Source organism: Filicampus tigris, chromosome 14, assembly GCF_054856515.1.
Source record: "Filicampus tigris isolate MCC_2025a chromosome 14, RoL_Ftig_1.0, whole genome shotgun sequence".
NCBI lineage: Eukaryota > Metazoa > Chordata > Actinopteri > Syngnathiformes > Syngnathidae > Filicampus > Filicampus tigris.
In genome coordinates, this window is record NC_141230.1 from 20,039,377 (window position 1) to 20,058,091 (window position 18,715).

The 18,715-nt window shown below is 42.5% G+C and overlaps 2 protein-coding genes across 6 annotated transcripts in view; one reads left to right on the forward strand and one right to left on the reverse strand.

Moving 5' to 3' along the window:
• Positions 1–1,028, reverse strand: part of sema5ba (sema domain, seven thrombospondin repeats (type 1 and type 1-like), transmembrane domain (TM) and short cytoplasmic domain, (semaphorin) 5Ba) — an 84,513-nt gene extending 83,485 nt beyond the window's left edge. Inside the window, exon 1 of one of the 3 annotated variants that reach the window (XM_086051411.1) lies at positions 845–1,028. The gene's annotated coding sequence lies outside the window, so the exon portion shown is untranslated. The remainder of the gene's footprint in view (positions 1–844) is intronic. The other 2 variants (XM_086051410.1, XM_086051412.1) reach the window with 2 other exon arrangements.
• A 1,287-nt stretch (positions 1,029–2,315) lies between these two features.
• pdia5 (protein disulfide isomerase family A, member 5) overlaps positions 2,316–18,715 on the forward strand; it is a 32,610-nt gene continuing 16,210 nt past the window's right edge. Inside the window, exons 1-10 of one of the 3 annotated variants that reach the window (XM_086052003.1) lie at positions 2,392–2,463; positions 2,575–2,717; positions 2,955–3,043; positions 9,286–9,412; positions 10,863–10,950; positions 16,002–16,085; positions 16,168–16,213; positions 17,095–17,187; positions 17,471–17,531; positions 18,445–18,512. In XM_086052003.1, coding sequence (XP_085908129.1) covers positions 9,301–9,412; positions 10,863–10,950; positions 16,002–16,085; positions 16,168–16,213; positions 17,095–17,187; positions 17,471–17,531; positions 18,445–18,512 — 552 coding nt within the window. In that variant the 5' untranslated portion in view covers positions 2,392–2,463; positions 2,575–2,717; positions 2,955–3,043; positions 9,286–9,300. Of the gene's footprint in view, positions 2,464–2,574; positions 2,718–2,954; positions 3,044–9,285; positions 9,413–10,862; positions 10,951–16,001; positions 16,086–16,167; positions 16,214–17,094; positions 17,188–17,470; positions 17,532–18,444; positions 18,513–18,715 lie in introns of all 3 variants that reach the window. The other 2 variants (XM_086052002.1, XM_086052001.1) reach the window with 2 other exon arrangements.

Here is an 18,715-nt window from a genome sequence, read left to right on the forward strand (position 1 = left end):
AAATTTCAAAATTTTTTGATATCATCTTCTCGACATAGAAAAAAACCACCACAAAAGACAACAATCAACAGTAGCAATGACCTTTGTTTGTTTGTCAACCTGCTCTGCATCAGCACAGCTCACCTGGCTGCTCAACACTGCCCCCTGTCGTCCTCCATCCGCCCCTGCCAGACACTTCAACACTTCCAACAACTATTTTCCTTTGTTTGACAGGTCAAGAGGAAGACAAACGCATTTACCAATCAAATTAGTGCTAAATAATTAGCTTTGGAAGGGGGGAAGCATTTATGAAAAACGACAAACAAGGCCAGTCCCAATGCACACATAGTCGTGACAAAGATTTGGGTTAAAAAGATGCATTTCAGCTCACAATCAAACTGTATTTTCGAATAAAATTAACGCTAAATAATGAGCTGTCGAAGGGAGAATCACTCGTGAAAAATGACTATCAAGGCTGCTTTCACTGAGCAAGTAGTCCCACAAAGGTAAAAACATGCCATCTTTGCATACCATAAATGCAGTTAACAGCCCCAAGCAGGCATTTTTGCAACGGTTTTCAAGTGTTTATCAACAGCCTTTTAAAGCGCTTCTCTTTGCTAAGTTTTGGGGGTGTCCACTCGAGTGAGGACAGCTGCCACCCACAAACACCCCTCTGATGGCGGGATGCAACGTGAGCGGAAAGTCAAAAGTGGAGCTGCAAACTGGTCTCACGTGCAAGACGCACATTTGATTTGGAAAAAAAAGTGTTGCAAGTTCGAAAAATGAGTATGCAGAACCGAGCTTCAACCAGAACAAAGTGCCACCCCAAAGTGCACCCAGGTAGAAACAAAGATCCGCTGCTTACCTTCTCAGATGTTCCTCAACGTCCAAAAATGATAATAATGACGCTGATAATTTTGATGGTGGTGGTGGGTCCAGGCGAGCGGCGCGTTCCAAATTTCGTGTCCGCCTAGAGCGTCCCTCTCTCGGCGACCTGCAGCGGAAGACTGCGCCGAGCTCCTCCGCGAGCTTCGGACCAAACCACCTCAGAGAGGATGGTGGGGGCCAATTTGCAAGGCGCGCGCGTGTGCGAAAGTGTTGCGCGTGCACGGAGCACCAAGTGAAAGGCGCGCCGCGTGCACGCGCACACCTGAGAGGAGGGGGACAGCTTGACCTCGTGGGAATTTTGACGTCATGTTGTTGCGTACGAGGGGAGAGCCGATTGAAATGGAACAACAAAACAGTCGTTCAGAAGACATGAAACAGTGTAGTTTAGTCTCTAAATTATAAATTGTGCATATCAATCAACAGGTTTTTCATAAAACTGTAGAGGTCATCAATATCCGATTTTGCAACGATTGTAAAAATATTGCACTCCAACATAAAGCACTGAATAACATAAAGCACTGTATATCTATCCAAACATATCTCCAAATACATTATAAATGACTCTTCGTGACGACGTTTGACTGTTTTGTTGCTAATCAGAGTACCGCGTTTTGAGTTTTGTGCTTGATCGAACAAACAACTGGGGTTTAGTTTCCCTTTAAACCTACGAACGTATATTTTTTCAAACCGTACATAAATTAGGATTCAATTAAATGCATTGCGCATAACGTTAAATAAACATTGGAGCTAAAGAAATCATTAAATACAACTGTGGTGAACTTTAACGTTAAATACAACTAACCTCTTTTCAAACAATGATTCTTTTCTGTACTGAGACTGATGTGGTAAATACAAATTTCAATAATAAGCTAATAATGATACCTCTGAAGATATTTGAGTGTTTTGTTGTACCTCGACCCAACAAGAACCGGACCTGGAGGAGGTTCCAGAATGCCATTTTCCTGCATAAATCTGGTAGGTTTTAAAAATATATACAGTGTGTTACTCTTTTTTTCTGAAAAACAATCTTGTTTTAAATATATATCTTACACTTAATAAAACAACAACAAAATGTTCTATGTACAAGCTCATGACAACTTCATTTTAGAGGTGTCTACAGCCGAGACACTTAATTATCTATTAATCAACTTGATAATATCCTGGTAAATTACAGCGTGCTATTAGGTGAGTACTTGCCGTCAAATAGAATCATTTATCTATCTCCTCTGCCTGCTTCTAATCAGACCAAACAGGAGGAAGATGAGCTGATAGACGTAATTAAAAGTGATTCATTGTCTCGTTAATTTGCTTATTACTTTCCGCGAGGCCCAGTGTGGGTATAATTGCCTTTCAATGTGCTTGCAAAACAAATGCGTCTCTTCTATCTCCTAGTAACGACGAGAGGATAGCGGGTGGGCCCCAAGTCTTGTATAAACTACCCTTCCCAGCAGGTCTTGCGTGCTGGCTCCGGAAGAATCCGCCGAGAAGTGACAGCGCATGCGCGGCCAGACGTGGCAACGCAGTGGCATTATGGCCTCTCGGAACCGCTACGGGAGTCGGATGAGCCCGGGGAACATGCTCGGCTTGCTGCTCCTGGTGAGTCCCGGGAAGCTTTTTTCCTAGGTTTTATTTTAAAAATGACGACTGCTTTATTTTGCGGTTCTCCTGTTGTGACCGTTGTGATTTTATGGCATATCTCGTGTTAAGGAATCCAGTTGAAGCTAGCTTGTCAGTGGAGAGGAGGCTAGTTGAAGTTGACAAGCCGGACTCAACTTGGTGACCGCATTTGACACGCTTGTGGCGCATGTGTGGTGCCGGGAGATCCGCAAGAAGAAGCGGCTCTTTGTGTGGTACTTAATCCGTGGGTTGACGTGTGCTTGGCGGTCGCCCACCTTCGACGAGCTAGCGGGGACGTCATTACAACATACCTGCGGCGTTAATTTGACTTTTTTTTTTTTTAAACATTGTCCATTTTTTAGGCGGGAAAAATGATACTTCATTTTGAATTTTTGATGGGGAATATACAAGATGGGCTAAAAGTAATGTATACACTTCTAACTCATTGTCTTCTTCCTTTGCTTTTTTAGATTATTTAATTGGAGGTAGGAAGAAAGCTAACGAGGTCTGAAAGCAAGACAGGGAGGAAGGATGGCGACATGAAGGATGAAAATGAACGGTAATGTGAGAAAAGAGAAGGAAATGCAGAGAATGAAGGACAGAAGGAAGGATGTAGGGAAAAAGTTCACAGGGATGGTCTGAAAGAAAGGTTGCAATTAAGGAAGGGGGGATAGAGTTGTAAATTTAACAAGGATGTATGAAAAGATGGAAGGAAAGAGGACAATGGAAAGAAGGGTGGAATGACGGATGATGGAAAGAATGGTAGGGAGGATCGTAGAAAGAAAGTAAACCAGGATGAGTGAAGGGATCAAAGGAAATATGAATGAAGGAAGATGGGATGAATGGATGGTAGGAAGAAAGTAAACAAGGATGTATGGAAGGAAGGAAGGAAAGAAAGAATAATGAAAGGAAGGATGGGGAAAGACCATTAAGACGGTTGGTGGGAAAAGAAGGAAAGAAACAAGACAAAGGAAGTCAGAAGGAAGGATGAAGAAAAGAAAAATGAAGGCAGGAGGATTGAAGGTGAGGAAAAAAGATGGACATTATCAAGGATGTTATGAAGGGATGGAGGAAAGGATGAAGGAAGATGCGACTTATAGAAGGAAGGATGCTCGGAAGAAAAGACTTAAGTGACAGAGATTTATTTTCTAAATACATGATACATATTTTAAGTTAATTGCTGAAAATGTGCAAAGACTGAACTGTGTAGTACTGAATTGTGGAGGCAGCATTAAAGTGCTTTTCACCATTTCAGTTTTCCTGATTTTTTTTTTTTTTTAATATACATATATTTTTGGGCTGCTCTCTGAGATGAATAAATATGTCTTTGCTATGCACGCCGATTCGCCGAAAGAGGATTTCATCACTTCATCTTCGCTTGCAGCCAATCAACAGACCCATTCCTTTTTCTTTTATGGGTCCGTTTTGGAGACCGTATTAATGCTCAATAATATAGAGTTGCACATTGTGAAAGCAACTTTGACGATAGTGTCGATGACGATATTTATCCGCCACTTACATTGTGAAAGCAACTTTGACGATAGTATCGATGACGATATATGTCCGCCACTCTTACTTGAAATAAGGCAGATAACAGCCTGATACCGATACGTGATATCAGTACTCACACATCGCTAGTTAGGGCGTTTCCTGGATGTCTCCCTGGTGAGATGTTCTGAGCACGTCCCACCGGGTGGAGGCCCCCGGGGATGACCCAGGACGCGTGTCTCCCGGTTGGCTTGGGAACGCCTCAGGATCCCCTTGGAATAGTTGAACGAAGTGGCTGGGGAGAATGACGTCTATGCTTCCCTGCTAAAGTTGCTGCCCCTGCACTCTTGATCAATAGAATAGAGTGTCTTTACTATTAGGGCCTAAAATTTTAAATCAATTTAGGGCTTATAGCATGGCTCTTTCATGGCAGACATTTACCTATATAAAACCAAGGCAGCGTTAAATACAATGCTTTATCGTTTTTAATCGAGTTGTATAAAAATAACCCATAACGTTATAGAATCTGACACAATCCTGTTCCTGCTTCACCTTCCGCAAACACGGGTGGTACAAGGGTTAGTGTGTACTGTCTTCTCTCCATTGTGTGTTTACGTGCTCACTTGTGACATAATGACTCACTTTGTACTCACACTTGCACACATGTCAAGTGCTACGGTGCAAAGGAGTTTTACGGCCACGTTAAAAAGAAAAACAAATTATACTTTGGGGATAACGCTGTGTTCTTATGGGGGGGAGTCATTTGGGGTTGGAGGTCGTAATAGTGTGATATTAAAGTCATATTTTTAGTGAAGATGTAAAATTATGAGATTAAGGTCATATTTTTCAAATGAAAAAAAAGATGATTTTTTTTCAGAGGAAGAAAGTCATAATCCTGTGAGAGTCGCTTTTACTTGTGAGAAAATGGTTATAATAGAGATTAAAGTTGTATTTTATTTTAGAAAAAAAGTCAATTTTACAGTAAGTCATTTTTTAAAGAAAAAATAATGAAGAAGAGTGATCAAAGTTGATTTTTTTAATCAAGAAGAAATACATAATTTTGAGAGCAAAGTGGAACGTTTTGAGGAAAAGGGATCATGAGATTAAAATCATGTTTTAGAAAAACAATATTACAAGATGAAGTATTTATTTTGTTTGAGGAAAAAACATACTTCATTTAGGATTAAAATGATATTAAAAATAAAGTTAGGATTAAAACGATATTAAAAACTAAAATCACAATTTTACGGGACTTCATTTAAGATTAACATAGTATTCAAAAATAACGACATGATTTTTCGGGAAAAAAGGCACGAGCTAAGTCGTAAAATAAATATTATTGGGGAAAAGGTGTAAATGTTACCTGGAAAAATGTAACTGAAATTTGTAATGTCAAAACAGTCCTTATATATATTTTTTTTAAAGTTTTAATACCACAACCTAGATATATATATATATATACATTTTGTAGAAAAGTTTAAAGTAATCATTACAATATTAAAGTTGTTTCCCAAAAAGTCTAACTTATGTTCATTATATTGTAATGTGAATTTATCTTTGTAGTACATGACTTTTTTTCAGAATTTCTTTTCCTTCTTGAAAATTTTTTTAATTTTTTTATTTTACAAAAAAATCTTCCAAAATGTTTGTCAGATTACGACTTTTTTCTTCTGTAATTTTTTTTTGTCTTTCCAGTATGCTTGCTAGTGTCCTGTGTCTTTTCCCCATAAGAAATTCCACATCGAGTGAAGTTACAGCAGACGCGAACTGGCAAGAGTCATTATTCAGTGAAGGCAGAAGGCTTTTATCAAATTCCTTTGTGATTTATTCTGATGTACTGTTTCCGTCACCGAGCGTCCGCCTTTGATTAAGCACATTTGTCACAACAGATGGGAGGACGGGATGATGCTGCGGGGCAGAGGCGCAACACCTGCTGCCTGCTCGCTGTATATCGTCCCACGCCACGTACCCTACCTGCAAGGCGCATGCATCACTGAAGGGGGATGCTAGGGATTTTGTCATCGTTTTCAAAATCCAGCCCTTGAAGCCAGATTCAGTGAGCTAAATGAAATTTGGTAGGCATGCCTATCATGAGTAGACCTACAAAAATGTCTCAAGACGTCATACCTTAGTAGACACAGGAAGTTTGCCATTTTGCTTTGAAGCAGCAATTTCTTGGTCGTTTCCCAGGGGTCCTTTGAATTTGTGAAAATGAAGGCCAGTTGAACTGGACAACATTAATTTAGGTAGACACGTCTATCAGAAATAGATCCTCAAAAAATCTCAAGAAGTAATGTGACAAAAGAAATCATCCATTTTGCTTTAAAGCACCTGTTTCAGGATATTTTGGACGTTTTCAGGGTCCTTCGAAGACAAACTACTTAAATTTTGGCTGCTTGCTATCAGATTTGAGGCACATGTGTTAGACAGATTGGAGGTGCTAAATTGTGAGGTGTTCTATTTGTTGTTGTTTGAATACATCGGTGGGAAGTTGTGGTGAAGTTTGCGGATTTGCCTTTGGACACCAATCTCTAATAACTCGGCTCATGAATGTTTCGAGAATTCAGCCCCCAAAGCCACATTTGCCGAGCAACTTCAAATTCCCCCCCAAAAAACACGTGGTAAAATGCACAGTACCGTAAATCCGCCATTTTTGTTTAAAGCGGCCATTTTAGTCTCAATTTGGCTGTTTTCCAGATTTCCTTCAATTCTCCTAGAGATTATGTCCGATTGCTAACAATTTTTTTTTTTCCTAATTATTTTTTTCTATCGAACGTATTTTTATTGATGTTGATCACGTCTGTAGTGACACAGATTTATCTCCCGGACCAACGCTGAAGCATTTAAAAAAAAAAAACAAGCAAACGCTCTTCAGTGTTTTTGTTGTTGTTGTTGTAAGTGACTCGTGATGATTGATAATCTGCTTTTTTTTCACCGCCGAGTGCAGCTTGTTTGTCATGCTGCCGTAGTCCGCGTAGTGCGCGCCTCACTCCATCTTCACGCAAATGTTTGTGTTTACACGTACTGTATCGAGCGCGCGGCGCGTCCGCCTGATGGTTTGATAGCACCGTGCGGCAGTGTGTGGATGCTGTAAGACCCACACTATACACGAGCCCATTCCACTGATGTCTCTTGTACTGTGCGACTCGGCGGTTACGTGCAGTCAAGGGTTTTATGAGTGTTTACTTGTACACTTTGAACGCGTTGTTAATGCAAACATCAAAGGCGGCCATCGAGTTCATGATCCAGTGGATGCCACTCAAGCTTGATGTTGAGATAGAAATACAAAGTCTAAGCCCTAAAAGCACTCAATTTCACGTCTTACCAGAATAAATGGGACATGCTTGCTGATACTGCCTCTGGATGTTTGATCGCGTGTCCTCGGGTGCCCTCAGATTTACCACATGCTACTTTTGTTGTATTTTGAAGTGGAGTTTATTGGGACTCGCATCGAAACAGCAGCAGTAAGCTGTAAGAATATCCCTATCGCTTTATTTTGTTTATTTATTTTTGAACTTGAGGCGGCGTTGAGTCACCTGATTTTGAATATCGCCCAATACTCGTCCTTCTTGCATGATGCCGCTTCGCTTGTGTGGCGTTGCAGGGTTAGTTTGTAGTATTCTTTTGGCTCGCCCCGTCTGTCTACCATGAAAGCTTGTGGACATATCTTTCGCTCTTCGAACTCAAGTTTCTAAAAAAAAAAACCACAAAAAAAACGCCGTTGTGTAATTCACTGTGAATTCGCCTTTTCGTTGCTGCTCCCTTTCACTTGCTGTACTGTGAGCGCGCGTGGGCCTGGGAAGCGGCTTAACGAAGTAACACTGTAGTCTGCAAACAATGTACTCGTTTGACTGTCATTATTTGCATCTACACATGAATATTTGACAGCGTGAAGCGAGAAATACATGCCTGTATGTCGTTATAGAGCGGACAGATGAGAGGAAAGAGACAACAAAAAGTAATGACAAAACCAATATCGCAACGACAACACCTGCTAGTTAAAAAAAAAAAAAAAAAGTGGGAACACAAAAGCAATAACAAAGGACAAGTGCAATTAACGAATACATTAGTATGTCGTTTGAGAGTAGCCAGAAGCCACATCACAGAGAGGAACAACAAAAGACAATACTACCAATAACATCTTTTTTAAAGTAGGCAGACGGAGAGACAAGAAGCAATAACACCTGCTAATATGTAATTGAAAGGGGCTGAGACAGAAGAAAGTCAACCAAAAGCAATATCAAACGACAGTAGCAATAACAACACCTTTTTGTGACTTATTTCTCAAGTGAACAACGTGCCTCGCCAAGTAAACAGCGCTGCTTCCTGTTGATCTTGTCAATAAGCTCCTCCGGAATATGCCGTAAATCCACAAGCAGCCCAGTTGGTCATTAAAAGGAAAAAAATGAGCGCGACAGCTGCAGGTAAAACTCTCATCAAGTCCAACTATCGCTCGCCGTTTGCCATCGAAAGCGCTTCTCAGCATGCATAAACAGCAACCGGGCCAATTAGAGTCCACACGGTTACCTTTGCAGCCTCTGCTTCTCATCTTTTGATTAAATTGTCTTTGCGTGCCGCCGATCCCACTCGGGCCATTTGCAACCGTTTGCCGGAACAACTTGTGTGAAGTCCGAGGAAGCTAAAAAAATGCGCTTTAGACGTCGAATAACATCTTTTAAGCGTCATTGTCTCTCAGCGGATTAGAGAGCACGCCAAGAACAAAATGTGTAGACCTGCTGGGACGGTTGTGTCATTACTTTTCATAGTCCGAAAACATACCCAAGCCAAAATATTGGAATCTTTGTGCATGACTAGTGATGTCATGGCATTGTCAGCTAGATTGTCCCATTAGATTATCCTTCTGTCTGAGGTGTGTTAAAATTAGATTTGTCACGATGATACGGTCCAGAACAGGTCGAGCCGACGATCATAACTGCTCAATATTTACGACGGGAGCGGACAACGCAGAATACGGCCAAAACTGTTTAAACGGATGATTTTTCTGCCTTTATCTGTGGGTTCTGTCAAAGATGAAAATAATTTTAAGGTTTGAAAAATCCCTGCCAACGGCACGCGGATCAAGAAAAATAAAATCTCCTCAATGAGGTTGCCGAGGTCAGCGGCTTTCTTCCTGCTGACGTTGCTCTCCACGCACACTACAAATCATCACCGCACTAATATCGTTATTTATCACGGAGACCGCTAACCTGATGCGTATCGATTCAAGAAAGCGGACGGATCATCATCCCCTGCGGACATTTTTCCCGGGTGTGATACACTTTTTAGTCATTTGTCTTTGTTTCACATCACCAGGTGTTGCTAACATCGATGCTGGATGCAGTGAAGGTGTCTCCCCTTATAGAGAAGGTCAGCGACCACAAAGACTTGAAGAAACTGCTCAGGACAAGGACCAACGTTCTGGTGCTCTACACCAAGACAGGTAAAGAGTGATTATTTCCCAAGCCTGTTGATAGATTTAGTAAACACACCCTTGGCCTTTACCTGAAACCTCTCTTTCAACACCATTCCCTCCAACAATCGATACTATTTTTTCCCTCCTGAATCAGAGTACAGATCTGATTTAAAAGGTGAACTTTCCGAAGATGGTGGCTAACATCAATACTTTGGACAGGATAGACCACGGGTGTCAAACCCAAGGCCCGGGGGCCAGATCCGGCCCCCGATATCATTTTATGTGGCCCGTCGAAGACAAATCATGTGTTGACTTGACATTTTTTTGGGGGGGAATTGTCTTCGCTGTTAACACAACGTATTCGATATTTCAAGCATTTGTTATCAATCCTTCCTTTAAAATCCAATGAAAAATAGTTGAACAAACTATTTACTGGCTTCTGATTTCAAAACTAGTGATCCATCAATTAGTTGTGTAAAAATCAATGCACTTGACGAAATGCATTGGGGAAAATCATTGCCGCCAAAAATATTTGCAATAGTATCGTGAATAATATATCATGACGTTTCTCACATTTCCCCAATACTGTCTATAGATTATCGTCGGTTGCTGTATTGCAATGATGATGTGATGCTCCACGCCGTGCTTAGCCACAGCTGCCAAGAAACCTCGGTGCGATGAGGTGCGCGTGTTTGACAGGCAGGGCACGTCATCCCCTCCGAGCGTGCAAGGGAGTATGTAGCAAAAGAGACCGCATCGATAAAGCCTCAGTTCGTAACACTCACAAGCCGATTAAGCGCACAGAGAAAATGCGCGCCCGACGGCGGTGTAGATACGGACGCCCAAAACAAAGTCCCAGCCCAATCACCTTCCAACAAAACACGTCCACATACCTGGTGCAGTTCTTCAAGCGCTTCGTCGCCTCGATGGGCTGAAGCCTTGGCCTTGGGTTGCACCGCCAAAAGTCGCGCAACTTCGCAGTTGCGGCCTAGATGCTTGACAATTAAGACTTGTGTAAATGGTGTGAATCGATCATATCAATGAGTTCCATGGGTAAGTGTGACAAACCATTTGGAATAAGACACTATTTTAGCAGGCCAGGCTAGTAGCTAACCTGGTATCTAAGGAGCTCTTAAATTTAAAATGATATCATAATAATATGACGATCATTTCATCTATATCTTGAGCTGGATCTTTAGAATGGCACCGCTCGTATGCAAGTAAGCCGATCTACAGACGAGTTCTCTGTGTCGGCGTCCAATCGTCCCCCATCGTCCGTCTGGTCCTCACTATTGTATGATTGTTGAAAGCTGATGTAACACTACTCCAATAAGTGAAAGACAGGAGCGCCTAAACCCCTCGACCCAAACTCGACGCTCCCTTTCTTCTTTCCGACGGAGGTCCCCCGGTAATCCAACGCTTCCTTTCGGAATGGGAGCATGTCCTCAGAGGCTTCTTCTTCTTGTCTGTCCCACAGCTACATCCAGTGACGCCTACCTGAAGCTGCTGTCCGACGTGGCCCAGACGGTCAAGGGCCAAGGCACCATCGCCTGGGTCAACTGTGGGTATGTACTAATATTACCAGGTTTTTCCTGCCTCAAGTTGAGGCATGGTTTTAAATGAAATAATTAAGCAATGAACGGACCTATTTGTAAAAACACCAAATTGTCTTGCCACGTTTGCAGAAGGAAAGAAAGTCCTTCATTGCGCTTCTTCTTTGACCGTTTAGGGAGTGATTCTTTTGCGACTTAACACCGCAACTAACTTCAAATGTCAGAGGTCTTAGAGCCGGAGGCGGCCTGAAATCAGACGGAGACGGCCGCATCTAAATTTAATATGCCGGAAGAACAATGAGAAAACAGAAAGTGACTCCCTCTTGGGTCTGAAATTACCACCAAGATCTCATTGACAGCCATTTGAAGGGTGGGGCATTTTGCTCTTGTCGGAATGTCTACTCCGTCGCCATCCATCTGTGGAATTCACCATTTTTTTCTGTGGGTACTACAAGCACCCGTTGACAGGCGCTTTATAAATGACTTGATTGCCTCGCACCTGACAACTTAACGTGAACATCTGCTGCCTCCTGCCAGAGTTTGTCTCTTTGCTGTCAGCCGGGACAAACCTCAGAGGACGCCTCGCGCAGGGGCTGGTTTGTCGAGCATTAAAGTGGTTTTCCGTTCAGAATTCTCGTCTTTGAAGATTAAAGTCTTGTTTGGGGAGTTATTTGAGTTGAGACAGTGACTGATTGGGGACTTGGATGGAGTTGAACTGGTTTTTCTACACTATCTAGACTGGATTTACACAGATGGTCCAAATCTCCAGTTCTGATTTAATCCACTGTCCATTTCAGGGGTGATGAAAGTATGGCGATGTCTTTGAGAATCCTATAATATTAAAGTGGTGCCTCCAGATAGGAATGACCTGGAGTTAAGGGTTTTTGGGGGTTTTTTTTGCTTTGAGTTGCGAGCAAGTTGCCACTTTGCAGTTGGCATTTGGTATTTTTTAGACTAATGAAAGACAACCTTGGTATTGACACTCAGTAGCGGGGACGAGGTGATCAGAGGATTATTTGCATGAGACTAGTCGGCCTTTAAAATGAAGGCTGTGATTGTCCTTAATAGTCATCCTTAAATACAATCCTCGTGTCTTAAAAAATTGCTGTAATTTCCTGAGCTCGTATCGTCCATTTCTAGTGTTCTTATTGAATGAATGAGAGGTCTTAAATTTGATTGACGAGGCCTTTGAAATTTGGCAACCTTAAACTTGCATCAATTGATCCTTTTTATGGAAAAGCACAACAAACCGAGTTTATTCTGCTCGATATAATCCCCCTCTTGCAAGTGATAAACTAGAGCAATATTGCTCTAATTGTGCTTTCATCCACGTATTTCTGTTTGCAAACTCGAGCAGTCAGTTGTCGCAGTCCCACTCCTTTTCGTCATTGTTCCCCTTTTGAGGTAGACGTCAGCTCTCTTTGCAGCCCACGCGTGTTTACAGTAAACGCATGTACGACGCAAAACGAGACAACGTCAAGAAATTGTCTTCTATACACCCGTCATGATCTGACTTTGAGGTGTTGTTGTTTTTGCCGTTTCCTGGATTTATTTTATGCCCAACACCCCCCCCCCCCCCCCCCTAGCCTGTCAAGTCATCATCCGCTGTCTGAGCGGAAAAACAAAGAGTGTATCATCAAGCGGGAAACTGCCAGGAAGGAAGCGACTTCCCTTTGAGTCCCAATGAAACGCTTCCTGCTTTTACCCTTAAAGTGAGTCAGGTTTGACTTTGTGGGGGCGGCTGTGGTATTCTTTTCCCTCTATAGCAATTCCAGCAGAGCCTGGCTCACATTGCCCTCCCCCCAAGGGGAAGCTGAAACGAGCCGGGGCCATCGCAGTGCCACCCGTGGTTCGGTCGCCAAACACCGCGCCGTCTGGCATATGTGCCCGCCGTCGCAAATGGTGCGGCTCCAAATGGTAGCTCGGGGTCTGAGCTCATGGCTGACAGACAGAGCGAGGAAAAAAAAAAGAAGAAGAGGCGGCGAATGACGGGGTGACACTAGTCTGCCGCGCCAGCAACGCCAGTTCAAAGTAACAGACTGAGAAGCAGAGCAGATGACCAGGAACTTGCTTGTTGGCCAAGTGGCATCCAACGGCGAAATGAATGATCTCATTCTGGAAGCGAAACTCGCTGCAAAGGACAGTTATGTGTGCTGAAAGGCGATTATTCAAACAGCAACTGTGCATAAAAAAGAAATAAACAGACGGCTCCTCTGGCCAGTTATTCATAACTGCCATCTTACCCAATAACAATACACAAACAAAAATAGCAGGAAGTACTTGAAATAATCCCCCCCCCCCCTCCAAAAAAAATAATAATAATCACCACGCTCGATCGCGCACAGGCACATAGCTCCTCAAAATGTACTTTGGGGTTGTAAAGCTTTTGTCATGACAAGTTGCAGACGGTGGCAGATGTGACTCACAGATCGCTGGTGCCATAGTCACCCGTGTAAGTTGAAAATACCAGAAGGCTGAAATCAGACAAGACTGCATCACTCTATCTGTAAATCAGACAATAGCGAATCCCACAATTGGCTTGAATGTATGCTGGACATTAAAACGAATACTATCTTCAAAAGGGCACACCTGCTCCTAACGCGTCCGGCGCCGCTGTACCATGCTCGTCATATGAACTCGGTTATGAGATGCACTGTTATTTGTCACCGCGCGTGTTCTATTGTGTTATTGAAGAAGCTGTGCACTCAGTTAATAGCATGTAGGTGGCGAGGCGCATATTTATTTTCACGACCAAAATAAACGACTTAATTGCCGCACGGTGTGCACAGCATATAAAATGGGCAACCCAGCAGCCACTTTATGAGGCGCACCTGGCTCATGTAATCCAAATACAAAAGCTCCGTTAAAATGCAGATAATAATGCTCACATCTGATTGACAGAGAGGTAGAAATTTTCAATGTTTTTTAGGGCGGGAAGATGCTGTGCCAAATGACTGTTTGCTTGAATTGTTTCGGAAATTCGGCCCCGCGAAGCCATTTTAGTTTTGAAGCAGCCATTTTGGGCGTATTTTGGCCATTTCCAGGGGTCTTTTAATCATGAAGTACTCTTCGAGATTTTGTTGGATTGCTACAAAATTTGAACCTACTAGAGAGGTTAACAACGCTGAATTGCGAAACACTTGGGTTTTGTTCGTTGCTTGTGGGCGAAGGGTGGCAGCCCGAATTTGGAATCTTTCGGATATTCAGTCCCTCGAGCCAGTGTCACTTAGCAACGCAGAATTTGGTTGGCATGTCGATCATGAGTAGACCTGCAAAAAAAAAAAATCTGAAGACGCCATGTGCTATAAGTCACAGGAAGTTGTTGTTGGGTCGTTTCTAGCATTTCGAGAAGTCCTTCAATGACCGAGTCGTCCTGCGGCGACCAAATTTGAAGCTTGTAGACTAGAAAGACTGGCAATGCTAAATTGTAGCGAGATACTAGACAAATAGGTGACGCTAAATTGAGAGACTTTTGGTCACTGCCTGTGGTCGGAGCGTGGTGGCAAAGTTGAATGACTTTCCATTAAATACAGACTCTAATCAATGTAAGAGTTTGACAGAAACCTCTCTGCCATGCCCTGAAGAGATTCCTCTGTAAAATGCGCAGACTCAATTAAAAATGTCAAAATAGAACAAACCAAGGGTGCTGCAACCGCTGTTGGCTGTTTGTGTAACATTTAATACAAACTAATTGTCTGCTTTAGCCGCTTGGCACTGCCTCCCTCTTCCATCCGTCTTTTCTCCAGCGGGTTGTCCTCCGCAAGAGAGGGCTTGTGTTTTTAAAGCCAGCGACCGTTTGTTTCACCCTCAAACAAATGACCGGGGTTGCTTCTCGTGAGCCGTTTTTTCATTTACTTATCGTGAAATATTTTGGCCTGAAGTTCGCCTGCTTCCATTATCTTGGCGTCATAAATTACAATCACGTCTCTAATTTAGCAGGCGCCTTTGTCTGATGAAAACAAGTGTGTGCAGCATATCACAATGTTGTGTTTTTGTCCGACCGCGCATTGACCAAACAATTACCCTGCAGAAATGAACTCAAAAAGTGCAATTAATGAACATCGATGGTGGTCACAACACAAATGGAATCTCTAAGGTTGAACACAATTTGTTCTACCTTGTTAGAAACATGCAGTCGAAAATAATGGGAATATGGGGTCATACCCGAACAAACTTCTTCTAGGGAATCTGCCCAATTGCCACATAATTGGGAACCGCGTATACGAGACAAATGGGCGACAGTAAGACAGGACGCACCAAAATCAATACTAGAAGCTATACTGTGAAACGCGCAGACTGTCTGCCGTTGTGGTTTGAAAACGCCATTTTCCGCAAATTAGGACAATTTCCGATTCGCAACAAACTGCTCATTGGAAATTAGCCTGTTCACATCCAAATTTGTACGGTGCATGCAATGCAGATAGACGATGTTTTTCTTGCGATAGTTTCACTGAACAGTGTGAGCGGAGCTTGGCGGCAAATTTCCAAGATTCATCACGAAGTAGGAAACTCCCCGCGGGGTGCCAGTTCATCCGTTTGACACAAAATCCAGCACGCAACCAAATTGGACTATGTTAAATTGCAAATGTTGTAATGTATATATTTTTTTTACGTCAGTGCGGGCAGAGCTCGCCAAAAAACAGATTTTGGTGATTTGCCACGAAAACGTGAAGATTCCCTTACCATTGGCAGTTCCAGTGCGTCTAATTAACACAGAATCCGATACCGAGTTGTGCATTTTGGTACTTTTCTGATTTAGGCCGTTTCCTGGGATTCTTAGTGATTCGGCATGAAAGTGTCATAACTCGGCTCCGCACGCTCCGATCGTGATTAAAATTGTTGTCAGTGACTAACTTCTCTCCCGGAGGAGATCCAAGCTTCACGTTCCCAATTTTGTCATTGCTCCACCTAACGGTTACAGAAATCAGCCATACGTACGCGGGTGCTATGCCCGAACCTCCTTTGGATCACTTTCCACTTCAGACAGGGGGTATATTTTAGACAGATGGACGATGTTTAATTGCCAAGCATGTGAGTGTTTTTTTAATGCGGGGCTTCCTCAGAGACCCGGAGGGCCGTAAGCTGTGCAAGAAAGTCAAAGTTGACCCCAGCTCCAAAAGCAGCGCTGCTGAGCTGCTGCATTATAAGTGAGTCAATCTGATACTCTATAATTACTCCTCTTATAACTTCACCAGCATGATTGTTCACTCCTCTTGTGCATTTTTACAGAGATGGAACCTTCCACACGGAGTACAACAGGCCTGCCACTTTCAAGGTAAGCACTGAGCTCCGGGGCGTTGGTGGTTCACACAATAGACACATCCGTGCTTTAGTCAAGTACTATTCATGAAGGACGTAACAGTTTATGGCATGAATAAAGTTAGAGGTACATACATTATCATATGAAACTTTAGCGGCGTATAGTACTTTAAATATGTAAATAAGGTACTTGACAATAAACATATGGTGGATATGGTAAATTTGAGTATTATAGATGTAGTATTATATCAATATGGTACATTAGAAGTTTATAGATTTAAAGTACAAAATAAATGAGGTACCTTAGAGGTCTTTTTACAAAAATAAGTAGATGTGCTGCATTTGAGGTGTGTAAATATGATGCGAATATGGCACATTAGGACTACATACATTTTTGTAAATGTGGTGCATTAGAGCAGGGGCGTCAAACTCATTTTTGTCGCGGGCCGCATCTTGGTTCTGATTTCACTCGGAGGATTGATGGATCTCTAGTTTTGAAATCAGAAGCCAGTCAATTTTTTAATTGTATTTTAAAGGAAGGATCGGTAACAAATGCTTGAAATATCGAATATGCTGTGTTAACAGTGAAGACAATTTAAAAAAACAAAAAACATGTCAAGTCAACGCATGATTTGTCTTCGCGGGCCACATGAAATGATGTTGCGAGACGGATCTGGCCCCCGGGCCTTGAGTTTGACACCTGTGCATTAGAGGTTTATAGACACAAAATGGTGTAAATAAAGTACATTAGAGGTGTATAGAGAGTGATTAATGATGTAAATATGCTACATTAGTTGTAAATGCATTCAATCCTATGTGAAAGTTGTACACTTGAGGTGTATAGACTGCATCATCCAACTTGCCTTCTGTCTTCAATGCATCTCATCCATCTTTCAGTCCATGGTGGCTTTCCTAAAGGACCCCTCAGGGCCTCCACTGTGGGAGGAAAACCCGGAAGCCAAAGACGTCGTCCACGTAGAAACGGAGAAAGTAGGTTTCAAAGACGCCCGGGGAGCATTTTGATGAAGCGCTTGTGATTTTTCGGGACACTTCAGACAGGTCAAATGATATTGTAACCCCCACCCCTCCACCCCCAGGGATCCTCACAGCAGTTCTCTGAAAGCAGGTCATGTCTGAGCCTATCTGGAGGCCTGCTGGCTGCCATGACAATGTAGTGCTGTGTGATGAAAGAGCTTTCAGAGACATTGTGACCAATGTGGTGCTTTTATTATGTGCTCCTCACACACTTTTGTCTGGCTGTGCCTGTTTGAAGGACTTTAGGAAGCTGCTGAAGAAAGAGGAGAGGCCCCTCCTCATGATGTTCTACGCGCCCTGTGAGTGTCGCTCAACAACCTTGGCAACTTTAAGGGAAAAAAAAAAAAAAAATGTTTATAAAAAATGTTATAAGACTTTTTCCCTCTCCGCACCAATCGCACTAAAAGCAGCTCCCTCACATGAAAAAGGACCAAGAAATTTGGTTGGCATGTCTCCATCACGGGGGTTACGTTACAGGCCACCCCCGCAATAAGTGAAATCTGCGATATATAAATATTTAATGTTTTTATAGCATTTTTGACTTTCTTTAAGCTCTTTAACTCATTCACTGCCATTGGCGAATTTACTTGTCTTTTCGCAGTCCAGTCATTCAATCCCAGGAACGTATTTATATATTTTTTTCATATTTTTTCAAACGTTAGGGTTAAATAGGGTCTGAAAATGTCTGGCAGTGAATGAGTTAAACAGACTTTTAAAACAATACACATTTAGACACATACAGTATGTATTGTAAAATATAGTGAAAGAGAGCAAGAATTAAGGATAACAAAGACACTATACGAACTAAAAAAAAAATGGTAACAACTCTAATAACATTTACAAAAAGATCATGTGATAAAAGCTGGATGGTGACAACCGAACCGCAATATTACAGGGTTGTATTGTTTAATTAGACCCTTTAAAACATCTCAAGAAACTATGCCAAAATAGACACAGGATGTCTACAATTTTGAATTGAAGCTACCATTTCGGCCTTGGTCCTTGTGTTTTTGAAAATTCATGTCGCTGGCACGGTGACGAGTTGGCGACCTGATGGCAAGATAGCCGGAGTCAGTCTCGGCCAGCGGGCTCGAACCTTGTGCAACAATCCGCAAACCATGCCCGAAAATCCACAGCAACGCGAGCGTTTTGAAGCCATCTTGGCTGTGTACAGCAGTCCTTCAGTCCTAAATTCACTTTGGCCTTTTCCAGGGTGCGGCGTGTGTAAGAGGATGCAGCCCATCTTTCAGCAAGCAGCCACGGAAACAAAGGGGCGATACGTAAGTCGTCTCATTGGCCTCTAATATTTCAATGTATCTCATGTTAAGTGTATGGCTCTTCATCATACTGTCTGTTTTTGTTTATCGACCTACAGTAGATTTACTATCATGTTACAATTTTGGTCTTCTCTGCGCGTTTGAAGCGGTTAAGCACATTCTCCGGCTGCAACATTAGATACAAATACGCATTGTTAAACTAAACT